The sequence below is a fragment of the Hemitrygon akajei genome, chromosome 1 (assembly GCF_048418815.1).
Source record: "Hemitrygon akajei chromosome 1, sHemAka1.3, whole genome shotgun sequence".
Taxonomy (NCBI): domain Eukaryota; kingdom Metazoa; phylum Chordata; class Chondrichthyes; order Myliobatiformes; family Dasyatidae; genus Hemitrygon; species Hemitrygon akajei.
Genome location: NC_133124.1, coordinates 56,229,993 through 56,250,271, shown reverse-complemented (window position 1 = coordinate 56,250,271; position 20,279 = coordinate 56,229,993). Strand labels below are relative to the sequence as shown.

The 20,279-nt window shown below is 40.0% G+C and overlaps 1 protein-coding gene across 3 annotated transcripts in view; it reads left to right on the top strand.

Moving 5' to 3' along the window:
* abhd3 (abhydrolase domain containing 3, phospholipase) overlaps positions 1-20,279 on the top strand; it is an 87,656-nt gene extending 67,377 nt beyond the window's left edge. For 2 of the 3 annotated variants that reach the window (XM_073043548.1, XM_073043538.1), the window contains 3 exons: positions 4,369-4,417; positions 4,535-4,700; positions 17,731-18,939. In XM_073043548.1, the coding sequence (XP_072899649.1) occupies positions 4,369-4,417; positions 4,535-4,700; positions 17,731-17,912 (397 nt within the window). In that variant the 3' untranslated portion in view covers positions 17,913-18,939. Of the gene's footprint in view, positions 1-4,368; positions 4,418-4,534; positions 4,701-17,730; positions 18,940-20,058 lie in introns of those variants that run through there. The other variant, XM_073043557.1, reaches the window with a different exon arrangement.

Genomic DNA, 20,279 nt, shown 5'->3' with positions numbered 1-20,279 from the left:
AGGGACTGTGTGGGTACCTGAAAATACTGGTCATCTTTTCTCTTCACCCTCCTTCCTACACCCCCTCTACCCCACCCACCTAACAGCCAGATCCTGATGAAGGGTCTCAACCCTAAATGTTGATACATCATTTCTGCTGCCATCGATGCTGCTTGACCCAGTTACTACTTGCAGCAGTTTATTTTTTTCCATGTTTTAACGTCTACAAAATTAGACAACATTGTCTTTTTATGATGTTATAGTATCCTTCCTGCTGACTAACGGCTTATTCAACTCACTGCTAAAGTGTGCCATTACTCTTTGCAATAAAATTCTAACTGTGCCAAATCTCAAACTCTACAACTTTGATGAAAGCATTAATCTGTAAATTATCTGGTGAATGTTCATTGTTCTGAAACTGATTTTCGTCACTATAACTACCACTTTGCTTAGACTTTTCCACCATTTTCTCTTTTTATAAATCCTCTAATATCTCTGTTAAAACAACACAGAGACATTTCTACACAATCTTTTTAGACTTTGTATACTCTGCAAACAGCTATGCCCAGGGATTGCTTATATATATGCACAAAAATATTTATACTTCGCACTAATACCAAATCAGGCCCTCTGTAGAACAATTAGCAATCAGAACAGTCACTTGCACAACTAGAGGTCAAACTAGATAAAAATGTTTCTTTGTGAACATGATGCCTGGGTAACCTCTCTGATTCAGTATTGAGCATCAAATTGGGAAAAAGCAGCCGAGGTATTCTGTGGCCACTTGAAAATTTCCTTTGGTAGGGAAGTCAAGAGTCAACACAAGCTTGAGATTGATGGAGGATGCAGGATTAACTGAGCCAACAAGTCAATATTCATTGGAGGGATCTAAGTGAGATGTGGTGTCTTTGATTACTTGCTGAGGAGTATACTTCATTTAAAGATACAGTGTGGAACAGCCACCCTGCCCAACAACCCACCTACCCTAATCACAGGACAATTTACAATGACCAAATAACCTACTAACCAGTACATCTTCAGTCTTTGGGAATAAACCGGAGCACCTAGGTAAAACCCATGTGCTCATGGGAAAGAAGAAACAAACCTCTTACAGGGGACACCAGAATTCAACTTGGAACTCCATTGCCCTGAGCTATAATAATGTTGTGCTAACTGTTATGCTACCATGGCACCCAGTATCTTTGCTCATTTCCCTAGGTCCCTAAAACACTTCAAGTGTTGGGTGTGGCCAAAAAATGTTAATGGAGTATTGCTAACAGTATCACTATGAGACACCCAAAGAATAAATATTGCAGTAGCTTTAGTGTTGAAAAGAAAGACTATGGTAGCTTCATGGACTTAGGATGCAGTCCACAGGCTGTTCTGAAGGAGCCAGGTTAGATCTCTGAAGCTCAGAGTAGAGCCTCTTTAAAAAAAAAACAGTCTCAGTGCTCTGGTTCTACCTAGAGTGTTCTATTGATGTAATAAAAGAAAATTCAAAACCGCAGAAGCTGGAACTCTGAAATAAAAACTGAAAATGTTTGAAACACTGCCAAACCAGGCGGCATGAGTGGAAAGAAAAAAATAATACCACAGATAGAACTTGTATCAGAACTTGTAAGTAAAGAAAGTAAATTTCAAAATTACTACTTTTTTTTCTCTTTTTCTTGAAGCCTTGCTTTTCTTTCAACCGAAGTGTCTGACCTATTCAGTGTTTCCTACTATGGTCATAGTTTGCAGCCTTGAGCTCCCATTAATGTCAGTATAGGTGGACATGGAAGAGGTCATGTGTGTTAATGTTGATTGTAAATGAAAAGCCAGATCCAATTTTGCAAATTGATGTGATTTCAGTGAAAAATGTTGCTAGATGTACTCTGGATCAATTTTATTTTTATGTGGTTACTGCCTAAATTTGTCTGTTTTGTAAAGCAATGTTTAAGTAGTAACTTGACTCCATTCTATCCCCCTTGGTTCAGTCCCTTCCCACCTATATCCATAACACTTCACATGCTCTCAATCTCCTCAATAGCTGGTAATTCCCTGGCCCTGACTACTTCATTGTCACCATGGATGTCCAGTCCCTATACACTTCTATCACCCATCAAGAATGCCTTAAAGCTCTCCACTTCTTTCTCAATAAAAGACCCAGCCAGTTGCCCTCCACCACCATTCTTCTCCATCTGGCAGAACTGGTCCTCATCCTCAACAATTTCTGCTTTGGCCCCTCTCACCTTTTTCATACTCAAGGGGTAGGGTAGCCATGGGCACCCACATGAGCCCCAGCCATACCTGCTTTTTTTTGGCTACATTAAACAGTTGATGTTCCAAACCTTCCCTAATAATGCTCCTCAACTATTTCTGCGCTACATTGATGACTGCATTGGTGCTGTTTCATGCACCATGCTGAGCTCATCAATTTCATCAACTTCACTTCATCTCCCTCGCTGTCAACCGACATCTTTTATAAATCTACCGATTCCTACAATGATCTTGATTATATCTCTTCCCATTCTGTTCCCAGAATGAGGCTTTCCTTTCCAGTACATCAAAGATGTCCTCATTCTTCAAAGAACAATGCTTCCCTTCCTCCACCAATAATGCTGCCCTCACCTGCATCTCCTCCATTTCCCAGATATTCATGCTCATCCCATCTTCTCAATGCCACAACAGGGTTAGAGTTCCTCTTGTCTTCACGTACTACCCCAAGAGCATATATATCCAATACATCATTCTGCACAACTTTCGCCAACTTCAATAGGATCCTACCACCAAACACAGCCTTACTTCCCCACCCCACTCTTCCTCTGTGAATCCCTTGTCCATTCATCTCTCCCCACTAATCTCCCTCCTGGCACATAGTCCTGCAACAGAAATGCTACACCTACCCATTCACCTCCACCCTCACTTCTGTTCAGGGCCCCAAAAAGTCCTTCCATTTCACCTGTGAATGTGTTGGGGTTGTCTAATGAATTTGGTGTTCCCAATGAGGCCCCATCTATATTGGTGAGACCCAATGCAAATTGGGAGACCACTTTGTGGAGAACCTCATCTCAAACTGCCAAACATGGAATATCCTGGTGACCAACCATTTTAATTCCTATCACCATTCCCATTCCAACATGTCGGTCCATGGCCTCCTCTTCTGGCGGGATAAAGCCACCATTAGGGTGTAGGGGCAACATCTTATATTCTGTGTAGGTAGTCTCCAATATGATGGCATGAGCATTGGTTTCTCCTTCCAATAATTTTATTTCTTTTCCTTTCCCCTTCACTCTTCTTCTATTCCCCACTCTGTCCTCTCACCTCTTCTCTTCACTTGCCTATCACCTTCCCATGGTTTCTCTCTTCCTTCCCTTTCTCTCCTGGTCCACTCTCATCTTCTATTACATTCTTTCTTCTCCAGCCCTTTACATTCCCACCCACATGTCTTCACATATCATCTTCTAACTTGTCATCCTTGCCCTACCCCCACATTTTTATTCTGGCATCTCCCCACTTCCTTTCAGTCCTAATGAAGGGTCTCGGGCCAAAAAGATGACTGTTTATTCATTTTCATAGGTGCAGGCTGATCTGCAGAGTTCACCCAGTGTTTTGTGTGTATTAATGTTTTAATGATGACAAAGCTAAATTTTAAACCCAGATACATTCAGGTGGCCTTTCAGGTGCCATTTATTGTATTTCACTGAGTCTTCTTTTGATATTGAGTTTATGCAAGTAATTATTGAATTCAGTTATTTTTATAGTGTTTTAAATAATTTAATTTCTCCTGAAAAGTTCAGGAAAAGATCCAATAGGAGATTAGGAAAAATGGCAGTTTTAACTACAAGTATATAAAGAGACAATTTTAGAAAATTTTCAAAGAAAATAAACTTGCAGCATTTAAAAATTTCTACAAGACAAATTAAAATAATCTCAGCAATACTGTTAATCTTAGAAGTTTTCATAATTTCAGCTCTTTTTTGTTTCTGTCATAAATACAAAAGTGAAGTAAACTTTAATGTATCTTCCATGTATATAATGGAATGATTACTGACAAAGGACACTTGGTTATTCTTAAATGAACATATCTCAATAAAATATTTAACTTATATTTAAAGTCAGCACATTGGAAGAAGCTGCAATATCTTTTTTGAAGGATGTATGTAAGAAGAATGTGAGAGAGAAATTGGTCTTTGTCTGAATCAAACACATGAGAATATTGGCAATTTAGGGTTAAGGTTAATCAGTGGAGTGTTTACTTTTCCCTCTGCTCTCTCTGCTGCAAACTTCTTAAACTGCCTGCCTCTTATGTCCTGCTGTGTTAATTTTACTTGTAAATGTAATTGTGTTTTATGAATAAATGCATACTTTATGTGATTCAGAAACTTCTGTTTTCTTTTTGTATTATAGGCACAGGCAGATTTTGAATAAATTATTTAACATTGACTATATCATGAAGGTAAATAAATAATTTTTTCAATATTACCTATATATATTGGAGAATAAGTTTTTCATACACCTGTATATATTATCAACATCATTTTCCATTTATTATTGTTTCATTTATTTATCAAAGGCAAAAACTATCAGAGAATTTGATGAACGGTTTACATCAGTGATGTTTGGCTATAAGACAAACGTTGATTATTACAGAGATGCCAGTCCTTCTCACAAACTGAAGTCTATTGAAGTTCCTGTCCTGTGTTTAAATGCATTAGACGATGTCTTCTCACCAGCTTATGGTAAGCTAAAGTTTTGCTGAACCTATTCATTTTACAACATTTGATTGATATTTGAAGTTCACTCTTCACTTAATTTCAAATTTAAGTAATCCTTGGTAAGGAATGTATATTTTTTATGTTTATCATAGAGTATTGGAGATCACATGGCATCAAATGCTTTTGGTGCCCAAAGACCAATTTTTTGTCAAAACTTGTTTTATAAAGTTAATATTGGAATTGATTTGCATTTTCTCAAAGTAACTGACACAAACAGATCTTTAAAGCATTAAAAAGTCCAGCCAGCACATAAAGAAAGGCAAACTGGTATGAGAATAGGGACAGACAAAAGAAGTTGTTGGCTACTGTGCAACAACAGAAATAAGATTTTTTTTCATTCACTGTTTAACTGCAAGTTTAAGAAGACATGAGATTTTTTATTATTATTATTCACATATGGTGTGTGAGAAGAGTGATTAAAGCCATCAGTTATTCCCTATCCTTGCTGCCTTGTTAAGTGAGAAAAAGAACTCTTTCCCGTAATTGCTGAAACACACTAATGGTGAATATACTCCTACAAAGTTTGACATGATCATCTGTCTTAACAACTGGCAATTACTCCAGTAAGTGCAGGTACTTATATCTACTTCCATCTAAAAGCAGGCTGGTTTGGCAAAATGGCTGGCTATTCATTGAGACAATCACCCTCCAACTGCATAATGAATCTGGTCCCTTGCTAGCCACTAAGAAATCACTGATATAAAGTCTCCAAAATAGATAAAACAACATTTAGAAAGACACAAGAATTTAGCTTCAGTGGCACTATATGAAACAAGGCAGATGAATTTATAACACATGTCCAACATTGTGGGGATCACAGAATTGTGACTGACAGAAGATCACAGCTGGGAGCTGAGCATCCAAACATACACATCTTATCAAAAAGTCATGCAGGTGAGCAGAAGGTATGGGGTGGCTCTCTGGTTAGAAGGATATTCATGGGGTATTTCAATATAACACCACAACATATTGGAACTTAATTAGGCCCATCAAGTCTGCTCCACCATTTGATCATGGCTGATCAATTTCCTTCTCAACCCCATTCTCCTGCCTTCTCTCTGTAACCTTTCATGCTCTTACTTATCAAGAGTCTATCAACCACTGCCTTAAATACACTCAATGACTTGGCATCCATAGCTAATCTGTAGCAACAATTTCTACAGATTTACCACTGTCTGGCTAAAGAAATTCCTCCTCTTCTCCGTTCTAAATGGATATCCCTCTATACTGTGGTTGTGTGCCCTGGTCCTAGATACCTCCCACCACACCCCACCCAGACCATTATAGGTAATATTATTTCCATATCCACTCTATCTAGGCTTTTCAACATTCAATGAAGGTTTCATGAGATCCCCCTTTATCCTTCTAAATTATAGTGAGTATGGGCCTAGAGCCATCAAAAGCTTCTCATATGACAAGCCATTCTATCCTGGAATCACTTTTGTGAACCACCTTTGAACCCTCTCTAATGTCAACAGGAGTCCAAAACTGCTCACAATACCCCAGGTGAGGCCTCACCATGGCTTTGTATAGCATCAGCATTACATCCTTGTTTTTAATATTCTACTCCTCTCAAAATGAAAACTAACACTGCATTTGCCTTCCTCGCCACCAACTCAACCTTCCAGCTAACTTTGTGGGAATCCTGCATAAGAACTCCCAAGTCGCTTTGCACCTTGGATTTTTTAATTTTTTCCCCATTTAGAAAATAGTCCACGTCTTTATTCTGATTTTATCAAAGTTTCATGACCATACACTTTTTGACACTTAAGCATCTGCCGCTTCTTTGCCCATTCTCCTAATCTGTCTAAGTCCTGCAACCACCCTGTTTCCTCAACAATACCTGCACCTCTAACAATCTTTGTATCATCCGCAAACTTGGTCATAGAGCCCTTAATTCTGTCATCCAAATCACTGACATACAACATAAAAAGAAGCAGTCCCAACACTGACCCCTGTGAAACCCCACTAGTCACTGGCAGCCAACCAGAAAAAGTTCCCTTTAGCTCTACTCTTTGCCTCCTGCCAATCAGCCAATGCTCAATCTATTCTAATATCTTTCCTGTACTATCATGAACTTGCTAAGCAACCTCATGTGTGGCACCTTGTCAAAGGCCATTTGAAAATCCAAGTACACAACATTCATTGATTTTCCTTTGTCTATCCTGTTTGTTATTTCTTCAAAGAACTTCAGCAGATTTGTCAGGCAAGATTTTCCCTGAAGAAAACCATGCTGACTTTGGCCCATTTTATCATGTCCCTCCAAGTACCCTCATTGTTAACAATCAATTCCAGCATCTTCCCAACCACTGATGACAGGATAACTGGCCTGTTACTTCCTTTTGTCTGCCTTCCCCCCACACCCTACTCCGCCGCCCCCCCCCCACCCCCCCGCTTCTTGCAGGTAGATTGGGAACATCAGGTTGATGCTGAATCCCAAGAGATGGAATTTGTAGAATGCCTATGACATAGCTTTTAAGAACATCTTGTGGTTGAGCCCACTAAGGGAAAGGCATTTCAGGACTGGGTGTTGATTTGATCAAAGAGCTTCAGGTAAAGGAATCCTTCGGCAATGATCATAATATGATAGAATTCATTCCGCAGTTTGAGAGGGAGAAGTTATTGGATGTATCAATATTGTAGTTGAGTAAAGGTAACTACAAAGGCATAAGAGAAGAATTGATTGGAAGGGGGCCTGGAGTTTCTGGGAGCAGTTTGGAAGATGCAGGATCTTTTCATCTTAAAGCAGGAGTATTCTTCTGGGAGAATGAGGCAATCATGACTGATAAAGAAAGTCAAAGGCAGCATAAAACCAAAACAGAGGGAATATATTATTGCAAAAATTAGTGGGAAGGTAGAGAATTGTGATGCTTTTTAAAAACCAAACCTTCCTACTAAAGCCGAAAGGAAGGAAAAGATGAAGCGTGATGGTATGCCAGCCAATCATATAAAAGAAGATACCAAAACTTTTTCATATACCGGTATATAAAGAATAAAAGAGAGACAAGAGTAGACATTGGGCCACTGGAAAATGATGCTGTTGAAGTAGTCATGGGGAACAAAGAAATGGCAGATGACTGAATAAGTACATAATTTGTGGCAGCTTTCACTGAGCAACATGCCTTAAATTCAAGGGTGCTGGGGGACAGAAGTGAATGTTATTACCATGGAGAAGGTGCTTGGGAAGCTGAAAGACTGAAGGTAGATAAGTCACATGGACTAGATGGACTACACCCCAGAATTCTAAAAGGGATCACAGAAGAAAATGCAGTTGCATTAGTAGTGATCTTTCAAGAATCATTAGAGTCAGGTATGGTTCTTGAGGACTGGAAAATCATAAGTGTCACTCTTTTAGAAAGGAACAAGGCAAAGAGCAAGAAATTATGGACCAGTTCACAACATTTTAGAATCCATTATTAAGGATAGTTGGAGGCACATGTTAAACGAGGCCAAAGTCACTATACTTTCCTTCGGGGAGATCTTACCTAACAAATCTGTTGGAATTCTTTGAGGAAATATAACTGAGTTACAAGGAAAGACTTAACAGGTTAGGACTTTATTCCCTAAAGCATAAGAGAATGAGGGGAGATTTGCTAGAGCTATACAAAGTTATGAGGGTATAGATAGGATAAGTGAAAACCAGGTTTCTTCTATTGCAGTTGGGTGAGACTAGAATTAGAGATCATTGGTTAATAGTAAAAGATGAAGTGTTTAAGGGGAACATGAGCAACTAATATGGCAAGTACCCAGTAGCTTTACTTCATGTACAGTGGTAACTGTGAACCAAATGCCCAATATATTCAGTAAGGCCTTTGACAAGGTTCCGCAGGGAAGGTTAGATAGGAAGGTTCAATCGTTATGTATTAATATTGAAGTAGTAAAATGGATTCAACAGTGGCTAGATGGGAGATGCCAAAGAGTAGTGGTAGATAACAGTTTGTCAGGTTGGAGGCCAGTGACTAGTGGTGTGCCTCAAGGATCTATATTGGATTCAATGTTGTTTGTCATATACATTCATGATCTGGATGATGGGGTGGTAAATTGGATTAATAAGTATGCAGGTGATACTAAGGTAGGCGGCGTTGTGGATAATGAAGTAGGTTTTCAAAGCTTGCAGAGAGATTTAGGCCATTTAGAAGAGTGGGCTGAACGATGGCAGATGGAGTTTAATGCTGTTAAGTGTGAGGTGCTACATTTTGGTGGGAATAATCCAAATAGGACATACATCATAAATGGTAGGGCATTGAAGAATGCAGTAGAACAAAGTGATCTAGGAATAATGGTGCATAGTTCCCTGAAGGTGGAATCTCATGTGGAGAGGGTGGTGAAGAAAGCTTTTGGTATGCTGGCCTTTATAAATCAGAGCATTGAGTATAGGAGTTGGGATGTAATGTTAAAATTGTACAAGGCATTGGTAAGGCTGAATTTGGAGTATTGTGTACAGTTCTGGTCACCAAATTATCGGAAAGATATCAACAAAATAGAGAGAGTACAGAGAAGATTTACTAGAATGTTACCTGAGTTTCAGCACCTAAGTTACAGGGAAAGGCTGAATAAGTTAGGTCTTTATTCTTTGGAGCGTAGAAGGTTGAGGGGGGACTTGATAGAGGTATTTAAAATAATGAGGGGGATAGATCGAGTTGACGTGGATAGGCTTTTTCCACTGAGTGTAGGGGAGATTCAAACAAGAGGACATGATTTGAGAGTTAGGGGGCAAAAGTTTAAGGGTAACACGAAGGGGAATTTCTTTACTCAGAGAGTGGTAGCTGTGTGGAATGAGCTTCCAGTAGAAGTGGTAGAGGCAGGTTCAGTATTGTCATTTAAAGTAAAATTGGATAGGTATATGGACAGGAAAGGAATGGAGGGTTATGGGCTGAATGCGAGCCAGTGGGACTAGGTGAGTGTAAGCGTCGGCACGGACTAGAAGGGCCGAGATGGCCTGTTTCCGTGCTGTAATTGTTATATGGTTATATTGACTCCACTTGCTCTTGCTGATCTCCAGGGTCCTGAGCATGTCTAGCAAGGTCTGATTAAACCTCTCTGGTTGGGTTTCACTCGACTTCTTGACTCCAAGCATGCCCAGTAACTCATGGATGACTCTCTCATAACACGTTTTCCACTGTAGATGCCCCCTGGTCCTTAGTAGGAAAAGCCTGAGCATATCTGGTGTAGTGGTCCGTGATGACTAAGACATTCGTCATGTTGCTGGCATCGGGTTCTATTGACAGGAAATCCATACACACCAAGACCAGAGGCCCCAGACTCAGCAAGTGAGACAAGGGAGCTGCCCATGTAGGCAGTGTCTTCCGCCATTTGCATTGAATGCACGACTTGCAGTATTCTTCAACCTCCGATTTCATCCGGGGCCAGTAAAACCAGTGTCTGAGCAATCCATAGGTCTTTTCCACCCCAAATGTCCAGAATCATCATGAAGTGACTTCAACGCAATCCTCCAATACTTCTTGGGCAGAACCAGTTGGCAATGCCAAGGTTGGTCTGGGTATAAGATTTGGTTCTTCAACTCCATCCAAGGCCATTCTTGCAGTAATGGAGGCAGTGATGCATGTTTCGTCTTCTCCACCTGAGCCATGTCTCCCTTTTCGACTGCTACCCAAATAGTGCCAATGCCCGGATCATCTCACTAAGCAGCTGCTGGTTCTCCACAACTCAACTCCGGCAGCTGATTTGTCTTCAGAGCAGTCAGGTTACAGTAAACTTGGGGAATGGCGACATCAGAAGCTCCCAATTGATCCACCGCTCGATCCTAGCCCTCCTTTCCTTCTGCCTTCACCGTGATGGTAAACTGACACATGGCTTTCACCCCTGGGGCAGGTACACTCTCCCACTCCTCGTCCCTGACCAGTCCCTCTTCACCCATTGGGACAAAGCATCAGCATCAATGTTCCTGCTTCCCAGCTGGTACTTCAGGCTGAAATCACAGGCAGAGAATGTTGCCAACCACCGAAGGCCTGTGCCATCCAGTTTCGCCAAGGTCAGGATATAAGTTAAGGGGTTGTTGTCCGTCCTCACCTCAAACTTGGCCCCGTAAAGGTAGTCACTCAGCTTATCCACCATCACCCATTTCAACACCAGAAATTCCAACGTGCGTGGGATAGTTTTTCTTGGAGGGCAACGGACTCTGGCTGACAAGCACAACTGGCCTCAACCCGGTGCCCTGATCCTGATACAGGGCGCTCCCTAAACCCTCTTGGCTGGCATCCATATGCAGTAGATATGGCAATCAGGGGTCTGCAAAAGCCAGCACAGGTGCTTGGGTCAGCAGCTCCTTCAGCGACTGAAAGGCCTCCCCACATTTTGTGTCCCACCTCGGTCCAAAGGGCTCCAATGGGCTAAGATACTCTCCACCCTCCTGTCCTTTCTTTCCATTTATGTGTTGGGCCCAGGACATATCCTCTGATGAGTCCTCGAACACAGCCTGGACCATTGATTTAAAGTAGTCCTGAAGCCATTTCTCTGCCTTCCATGGACCTGGGACAGTCATTCAATATGCTAACAAAATAAATTTAAAGTTACTAACACTTTTCACCAGCAGTCCCCCAATATAGACTGTGGCACATTTGCCCTACTTTTCCTTTCTGCAGTCAGCATTTGCTCTTTAGTTTTACTGAAGTTGAGTGAGAGGTTGTTGTTGTGGTTGTGTTAGAGCTGTGCTTAGCCTAGCAGTCAAAATTCAAAGTTCAAAGTAAATTTATTATCAAAGTGCATATATGTCTCTACATACTGCCCTGAGGTTCATTTTCTCGGGGGCATTCACAGTAAACACAAATAAAACATAATAGAATCAATGAAAAATTGCACTCAAGATGAACAAACAGCCAATGTGCAAATACAAAAACCAGTCTAAATAATAATAATTAATAATAATAAATACACAATAAATATTAAGAACATGAGATGAAGACTCGTTGAAAGTGAATCCATAGGTTGTGGGAACAGTTCAGTGATGTGATGAGTCAAGTTGAGTGAATCTATCCTCTGGTTCCTGAGCCTGATGGTTGAGGGGTAATAACTGTTCCTGAACCTGTCTTACACAGTCTATTAACTTTTACACATTGGTTGTTTGTACATCTTGTGTGCCATTTTTCATTGAGGCTCCTATGTTTCCTTACTGAGTGTAGCAGCGAGAAGAGAACAAGGCTTGGATGGTGGGGTCCTTGATGCTTTCCTGTGACACCACTCCATGTAGTCGTGCTCCACCTCTAATCCCCTAATGAGAACTAGTTCATGAAATTCCAGTTTCTTCCTCTTGTAGTCAATAATTAGCTCTTTGATTTTGCTGACATTAAATGAGAGATTATTGTTGTGACACCATTCAACCAGATTTTCAAACTCCCTCCTATATGCTGATTCATTGCCACCTTTGATTCAGTGACAGCATTGTCATCAGCAAGCTTAAATATGGCATCGGAGCTGTGCTTAGCCTCGGAGTCATAATTGTAAAGCCAGTAGAGCAGGGGGGTAAGAACACAGCCTTATGGTGCACCTACAGTGATGAGCATTGTGGAGGAGTTGTTGTTGTCAGGTTGAGCTCTCGGTTCGGCTAGCAGCTTAACATAGGGAACAATAGCCCCCTGCCTGGCCAAACTTCAGAAATCTCATTTGGGTGGATGCTGCGTGATGTGTCCCCTCTTACAAATTAGTACACAAATAACAAACAGTGCACAATAAGCGATTAACCGATTGAGCTTTATAATTCTTAATTTGACTATATGGTTACTAAAGAAACAAAAAAAAAGAAAAGGGCACATTCTCATTAAACAGTCTAATGTACAAACGTTGGAGCTCACTGATAAAACCGTTCGTCCACCATCAACCTCCTCCAATCGTTGCTGACTTCGGACCCTCACTCCAAGACCACTCCGTTCAGCGGTCTACCAACTCTCTCCATTTGCGTCTTCTCTCCTCATCTGTCCCCAGCAGAAGACCTCAAAATTCTTCTCCCAGACACACAAGAAAGAACAACATCCCGCTCATTAGCTAACACGTCCCATCATCTCTAGTCGTAACCCAAACGTTGTTGCTACAGAGAAACCGCTACCTTAACAGTGAAACTTTACAGTGTACTACAACATCTACACGGGGGTTGTCACAGGAAAGCAGCATCCATCATCAGAGACACCCAACACCCAGGTCATGCTCTGTTCTTACTGCTGCCATCAGGAAGAAGGTACAGGAGCCTCAGGACGCACATCACCAGGTTCAGGAACAGTTATTACCCCTCTAACATCAGGCTCTTGAAACAAACAGGATGACTTTATTCAACTTTGCTTGCCCCATCATTGAAATGTTCCCACAACCTAAGGACTCACTTTCAAGGATTCTTCATCTCATGTTCTCAATATTTATTGCTTATTTATTTATCATTGTTCTCTCTTTTTATTATTTGCACAATTTTTTGCACACTAGTTAGATGCCCAAGTTGATACAGTCTTTCATTGATTCTATTATGGTTAGTGTGTGTTACTCTGGATTTCCAGCATCTGCAGAATCTCTTATGTTTATAACTCTTTTCGCTAGGTTTACTACTATCTTTAATTTTTTTTCCCAGTAATCTCCAGTTGAACATTTGTTCCTGATTTTAAAGGAACATTTATGAGACTATAAGACCATAAGATATAGGAGCAGAATTACGCTATTTGGCCTATTATGTCTGCTCCGCCGTTTCATCATGTCTGATCCAATTTTCTTCTCAGCTCTTATCTCCTGCCTTCTCCCCATATCCCTTCATGCCCTGACCAATCAAGAAACTATCAGCCTTAAATCTACATAAAGATGGCCTCCACAGTTGCCTGTGGTAAAGAATTCTGCAGATTCACCACTCTCTGGCTAAAGAAATTCCTCCTCATCTCGGTTCTAAAAGGACAATCTCTATTCCTCTGGTCTTAAACTCTCCCACCATAGTAAATATCTTCTCCACATCCACTCTATTAAGGCTTTTCACCATTTGATAGGTTTCAATGAGGTCATGAACTCTAGTGAATACAGGCCCAAAGCCATCATATTACAAGCCATTCAATCCTGGAATCATTTTCATAAACCTCCTTTGAACCTTGTCAGTTTCAGCACATCCTTTCTAAGATAAGGGGCCCCAGATCTGCTCATAATACTCCAAGTGAGGCTGCATCAGTGCTTTATAAAGTCTAAACATTACACTTAGTCCTGTTGAAAGGTCTTGGCCCAAAAAGTCAGCAGTACTCTTTTCCATAGATGCTGCCTGGCCTGCTGAGTTCCTCCAGCATTTTGTGTGTGTTGCTCGGATTTCCAGCATCTCCAGATTTTCTCTTGTTCCACATTACATCCTTGCTTTTATATTCTAATCCTCTTTAAATGAATACTAACATTGTATTTGCCTCCCTCACCACAGACTCAAACTGGAAATTAACCTTTAGGGAATCCTGCATCTCAGTTTTTTAGTATTTTCTCTCCTAATGAAAATAGGCAACTGTTTCATTCCTTCTACCAAAGCGCATGACCATACACTGCCTGACACAGTATTCCATCTGCCATTTCTTCTTCCATTCTTCTAATCTGTCTAAGTCCTTCTGTAGCATTTCTACTTCCTCCAAAACTACCTGCCCCTCCACCTATCTTCATATTGTCTGCAAACTTTGTAACAAAGCCATCAATTCCAACATCCAAATCATTGACATCTTATCTAAAAAGAATCGGTCATCACAGACCCATGTTGAACTCCAGCAGCCAGCCAGAAAATGCTCCTTTTATTCCCACTCTTTGCCTCCTGCCAATCAGCCACTGCTTTATCCATACTTTCCTGTCTTACCATGTTAGCTTGTTAAGCAGCCTCATGTGTGCCACCTTGTCAAAGGCCTTCTGAAAATCCAAGTACACAGCATCAACCTTTTCTATCCTGCTTGTTACTTCTACAAAGAATCCCAACAGATTGGTCAGGCAGGATAATACCTTGAGGAAACTATGCTGACTACAGCCAAATTTATCATGTACGTCCTAGCACCCTAAGACCTCACCCTTAATAATTGACTCCAATATCTTCCCAACCACTGAGTTCAGATTAACTGACTCTCTCCCTTCTTGAAGAGTGGAGTGACATATGCAATTTTCCAGTCTTCCGGAACCATTCCAGAATCTAGTGATTCTTGAAAGATCATTATTAATTCCCCCACGATCACTTCAACCACCTCCTTCAGAATTCTGGGGTGTACACCATCTGGTCCAGGTGACTGATTCACCTTCAGATCTTTCAGATTCCCAAGAACCTTCTCTCTAGTTATGGTAACTTCACACACCTTATGCTCCCTGACACCTGGAACTTGCACCATACCGCTAATCCCATCCAAAGTGAAGACCGATGCAAAATACTTAGACAGTTCTTCCGCCATTTCATTGTCTCCCATTAGTACCTCTCCAGCGTCATTTTCTGGCAGCCCCATATCCACCCTCACCTCTCTTTTACGCTTCAAGTTTCTAAAGAAACTTTTGGTGTCCACATTAATATTATGGGCTGGTTTACTTTCATATTCCATCTTTACCATCTTAATGACTTTTTAGTTAACTTCTGTTGGTTTTTAAAAGCTTCCCAATCCTGCAACTTCTCACTACTTTTGCTCTATTATATGCCCTCTCTTTGGCTTCTTTGTTTGCTTTGACTTCTCTTGCTAGTCACGGTTGTGTCATCTTGCCTTTAGACCACTTCTTCCCCTTTGGGATGTATACATCCTCTGCCTTCCGAATTGCTTCCAGAAATTCCAGCCAAAGCTGCTCTGCTGTCATCCCTGCCAGTGTTCTTTTCCAATCAATTCTGCCCAACTCCTCTTTAAGCCTCTGTAATTCCCTTTACTCCTCTGTAATATGATACTTCTGACTTTAGCTTCTTCTTCTCAAATTTCAGGGTGAATTCAATCATATTATGATCACTTGCCCCTAAGGGTTTTTGTTGAAAATGATCTAATATTTCATAAATGGTAGCCATTTCCTACTTACTGCTGTACCTTTTAATGTTTCCAACTCAACTACAGCCATACTGCCTGCTAAAACATTTGTACTTTCTTTTGATTTGATTGAAAAACCTGGTTTAAGATTGAACCACATAACTTTTTAACTTAGTGTAAAATTCTAGCACAGATAGCACCTGAATCAAATTGAAAATGGATCACTGGAGCTGTGTGGCAGATTAGTTGATTTTGTCTCTGTCAAGGTTGTAGCTCAGACTTGGTATTTTTAAAGTTAGTGGGATGGTTTTAGGGACTGGGATGGGAGTTAGGAGTCAGGTTAGGGTTTAGGGAGAGGTATGTGGAGGAGTTAAAGGTTGGGCCAGAATCTAGGCCTCTTCTACACGCTTTGGCATTCAAAGGTCAGCAATGTGGATGTGTGACAAAGTGCATCCATAGATGTCAGGCTGATAAGTACTGTGAATGAGGATTAGGGCTGGTGGCCCACTGGGTCAGTAAACTCCCCTGGATGGTGAACCCTAGGATCAGATATAAGCAGAGGTCACAAAGTTCATGGGTCAGTGAGTCCAGAGTTCGAGACTTGGAGTTTGCGATCTTGTCATCGGTGAGTCTGGAAATTGAGGCCTTGAATTTGGGGTCCCATCGTCAGCTAGTCCTGGAGTAAATACCAAAGACCAAAGCCCAAAGGTCAGTTGGAAGTCCAGAAGTTAAAGGCTGAAGCCCTGAGTCCATGAGTCTGAAGTCCACTGAGAAAGTCAGGAGGCTGGTCTGGCCTGAGGCTGGAGGTCTGCCTGTGAGTGTGAGTGGGTGTGTAGGAGGGTGAAAAGGGGTTTGTTTTGCTGTTGCTGATTTGTTGCTTGTTGTGCTCTGTGTTGTTCTGCCGAGCATTGTGGGCACGCTACGTTAGTGCTGGAATGTGTGGTGACACTCGTGGACTGTCCCAGTATATTCTTGGGTAGTACTAACTGTTAAAACAAATGACGCATTTGACTGTATGTTTCAATGTACACATAATAAATAAATGAATCTGAATCTAGTCTTTCACAATATATAAGTTCTGGACACAGGATGTCTTGCTACAATTATACTTGGCCTTAGTGAGACCACCTCTCATGTATTGTATGTTCACCAGATTGATTCCTGGGCTAGTGGCATTGCCATATACAAAGAGATACTAGGTCATCAAGTTTCTATTCACTACTGTTCAAATAGGGTGTTGGGGTGAAGATACGCCTCTACCAAAGGAGGTGTAAAGTGCTCCTTCCCTCCATTAGTCTAGGTTACCTTTGGGCAAGGGATAGCACTTGCTTACCCGCCCCCCCCCCCCCCAACTGATCACATTCACATGAAGCCATGGGAGCAGGAGTTGATGGTCATATGAGCAGCTGGTGCATATCACAAGTTCTGGTTATGCGACCACTGATGCCAGGCAGACAATCTTTGAACAATATAGATAATAGCTGGGGTCACCCATCTTGTAAAGACACAGCTCAGGTGCAGGCAATAGAAAAATTTGCCAAGAATAATCATGGTCATGGATAGAGAAAAGAAAAAGCAGATTAAAGACAAATGGAAGACCATAATTGCCCATGTCATACAACTGTTCAAAAAATTTAGAGCAGATTTAATAGAAACTCTTAAAGTTCTAACCATATTAGATAGGATCTTCTGGGAGAACTCATTTTGGTGGTGATGGCAATTCATTTATTTTGGGTAGATTAGCACCTCACTTCCAATGTAAGGGAGGGGCATTACAGAATATGCACTTAACACAATCAATGACAGAATTTAGTGGTTTGTTTCAGGTATAACAAATACAGTAAATGTAATCTAAATAATGCAACAGATTATTATTTAGAATTAATTTTACTGATGATATCATTGATTGCAATGCAATGTGTGAAAATTCTCTTTGAAGTGAATTTATTTATTGCTAAAGCTGAACTCATGAACGTTGTCCTTGAAAATTGTTAACAATTTTCTTATTTGTTGTATGAAAATAGTAACATCATAAATTTCTCTTCAAACATTTGTGTTTCTTTCAGCCATACCTATGCAATCTGCCAAACAAAACCCAAACGTTGCACTACTACTAACTGCACATGGTGGACACATCGGCTTTCTAGAAGGAATATTTCCACGACAAATGACATACATGGACAGAATCTTCAAACAGTTTATACAAGCCATTGTTGAGCACAAAGATGAACTGAATATAACTCATTGATCTGTTTATTCACACTCTTCATATTGAACATTTGCACCCAAACTTTTTAAAATTTGCAACTGGTTCTTGAATACATTGCAAAGTACAAATTTCTTTGTACTTTCATGTATTTAAACTGCCAGGCTGTCTGTTAGTTAAGTTTGTCCAGAGTTTAACAGAAGCTTTATAAGAAGAAAAATGAATGACAAAAAGTTAAGATTTTAAATTCATATTAGATCTCAATTTATGCTCAAGGTTATTTTTCTTAATTTGAAACATTCAAGTTTTAATTTTATATTATTGCTTTATGATTACTGAAACTTATGATTGTTTTTGAATGTCCATTTGGTTTGGCACTAAATTTACATAATTACCACATTTAACAGTAGATTAAAACCATCTGAGCTATCATGTAATATGAGACAGTGATTTTAATTCACTTTAACCATATTTTCAATTCATAAAATAATACTGTTCAGAAAAGAATAAAATTTGACTTTTTTTGTGGTACTTCATATTTTACATTGATTCAGTTATAGCAGCTGTCTGCATTTTGGTTCTCTGAGGGAAAAAAGCAGTACCATGAAATTACATCCTAAACATTGCTTCTATGATAATTACACTTCAGGCAGAAGCACAGATATTGCTAAGATAAAATTCTTGCCAGAAAGGGAATAAAAACAAACAGAGGATGCATTTTCATTTTAATTTTGGAGTTGACTAATTTATTTTCCAAATAGGAATGTGTGTTGGTTGTGTCAAGGGCATATTCCAATAACCTAATAAAAATGAAATCATACTTAAATAAATAGCTGCTAACTACAAGTTGCACAGTACATGAAAAATATCACAATGAACCACCCCAGGGCTTTAGTATTTACACAGTCTCTGCTGATAAGTTGTATATGAGCGATTCTACATACTTAGTTAATGTATCAGCAGATCCAATACTGAATTGTGGATTTTCTAGCCCTGAGTTTACAATATTGAATTCATCGATCACAAATCCAACATCTGTATCAGAATGGATTACAAATGTAATAAACATCTTTTTGAGAAACTAGAAAATAATTAAGATAAATATTTTGTTTATGAAAATGTATATATTTTTATCTAAGTATCATCTAATTACTTTAGAACAAACACAGTGAATTTTAAACTCATCCCAAGGTACAATATACAGTTTCAAAATATGGATGATTGATTTCCCTAAATATCTACAATTGAATGATTTAATCTTTAACTAAGATTGCAAACTAGAATCTCTATTTTTCTTGTTATTGTTAACTTTGTTTCAAACTATTATCACAGGATATAGCTTGAATTCTGCCTAACGTAGTAAAGAATCCAGCTGAAATGCTTTACAGATTGCTCAGCTGTATCTAAACAGAAACAGAACAAGGTCCAATGGATCACCTGGTACCAACTTTACCTGAGTTTTAACATTGCAAAATCATCTCCAGTGCAATCAACCCATCTCTCAGATACTTAGGGGTTGCTGTCTAAATTAGGAGAGCTGTCCTGCAGACTAGTTGCCAATTTAACTTAGTGATACTCAAAGAATCCTGCCATTCAAATAATATCCTGAACTCTTCCATGACATTCCACTGGCCTTGTCCTTCATGCTTCTTGGACATGCATCTGTCCATAATGGTATTTGCAGGAGTGACCATCACACTGTCTCCTCAAGATAAAGTATTTATATTGCATTCATGTTCTGTCAGATTGAACTTGATGGAATAGTTTCAGAAAAGTATGGTAGATCATAGCTGGGACATTCATGAGGCACAGTTGGCCAACAGCTTCAGCAGAGCTGTATACCATACTCTGGTTCTGTGGGAGGCACAGAAAGCTCTGCTGTGAGAGCACCAGGTTGTTTTAAAAATGTGGTGTCACGCTGGTGAAGCTGTAGCACAAGGTCACAAACATGATAACTACTAAAGGCAGCAAGTAATAAACAAAACTAAGCAAACACACACCCAAATAGATCAAAATAAAACTTTGCATTACTGTCACCTCCAGCCATGAGTGTGATGTCCATCCAAAACCCACATCAAAATTACCTTCTGGCCAAGAAGTTAGTTTTATATATGTTCAGCTGATATTTTTAAACTACTAACCAAAGTGATATGAGAATTAATAACTTTCTAGATGAATTGTATCTTAGGTTAGCTGCTGACAAGATGGGATTGAACATGGAGAAGTGTGGGCAATGTCACAGATCAGCCAGCCTGAATTACAATGTGATAGTCAAAAGCCCACATGGGAGAAGAATGGTGAGATATTGATGCACGAAGAAAGAACCAGCAATAAACAACAATATAATATCTGCAATATAATCTGGAATAAAGTGTACTGTCCAAGAGAAAGCTGTTGGAAATGTTGACA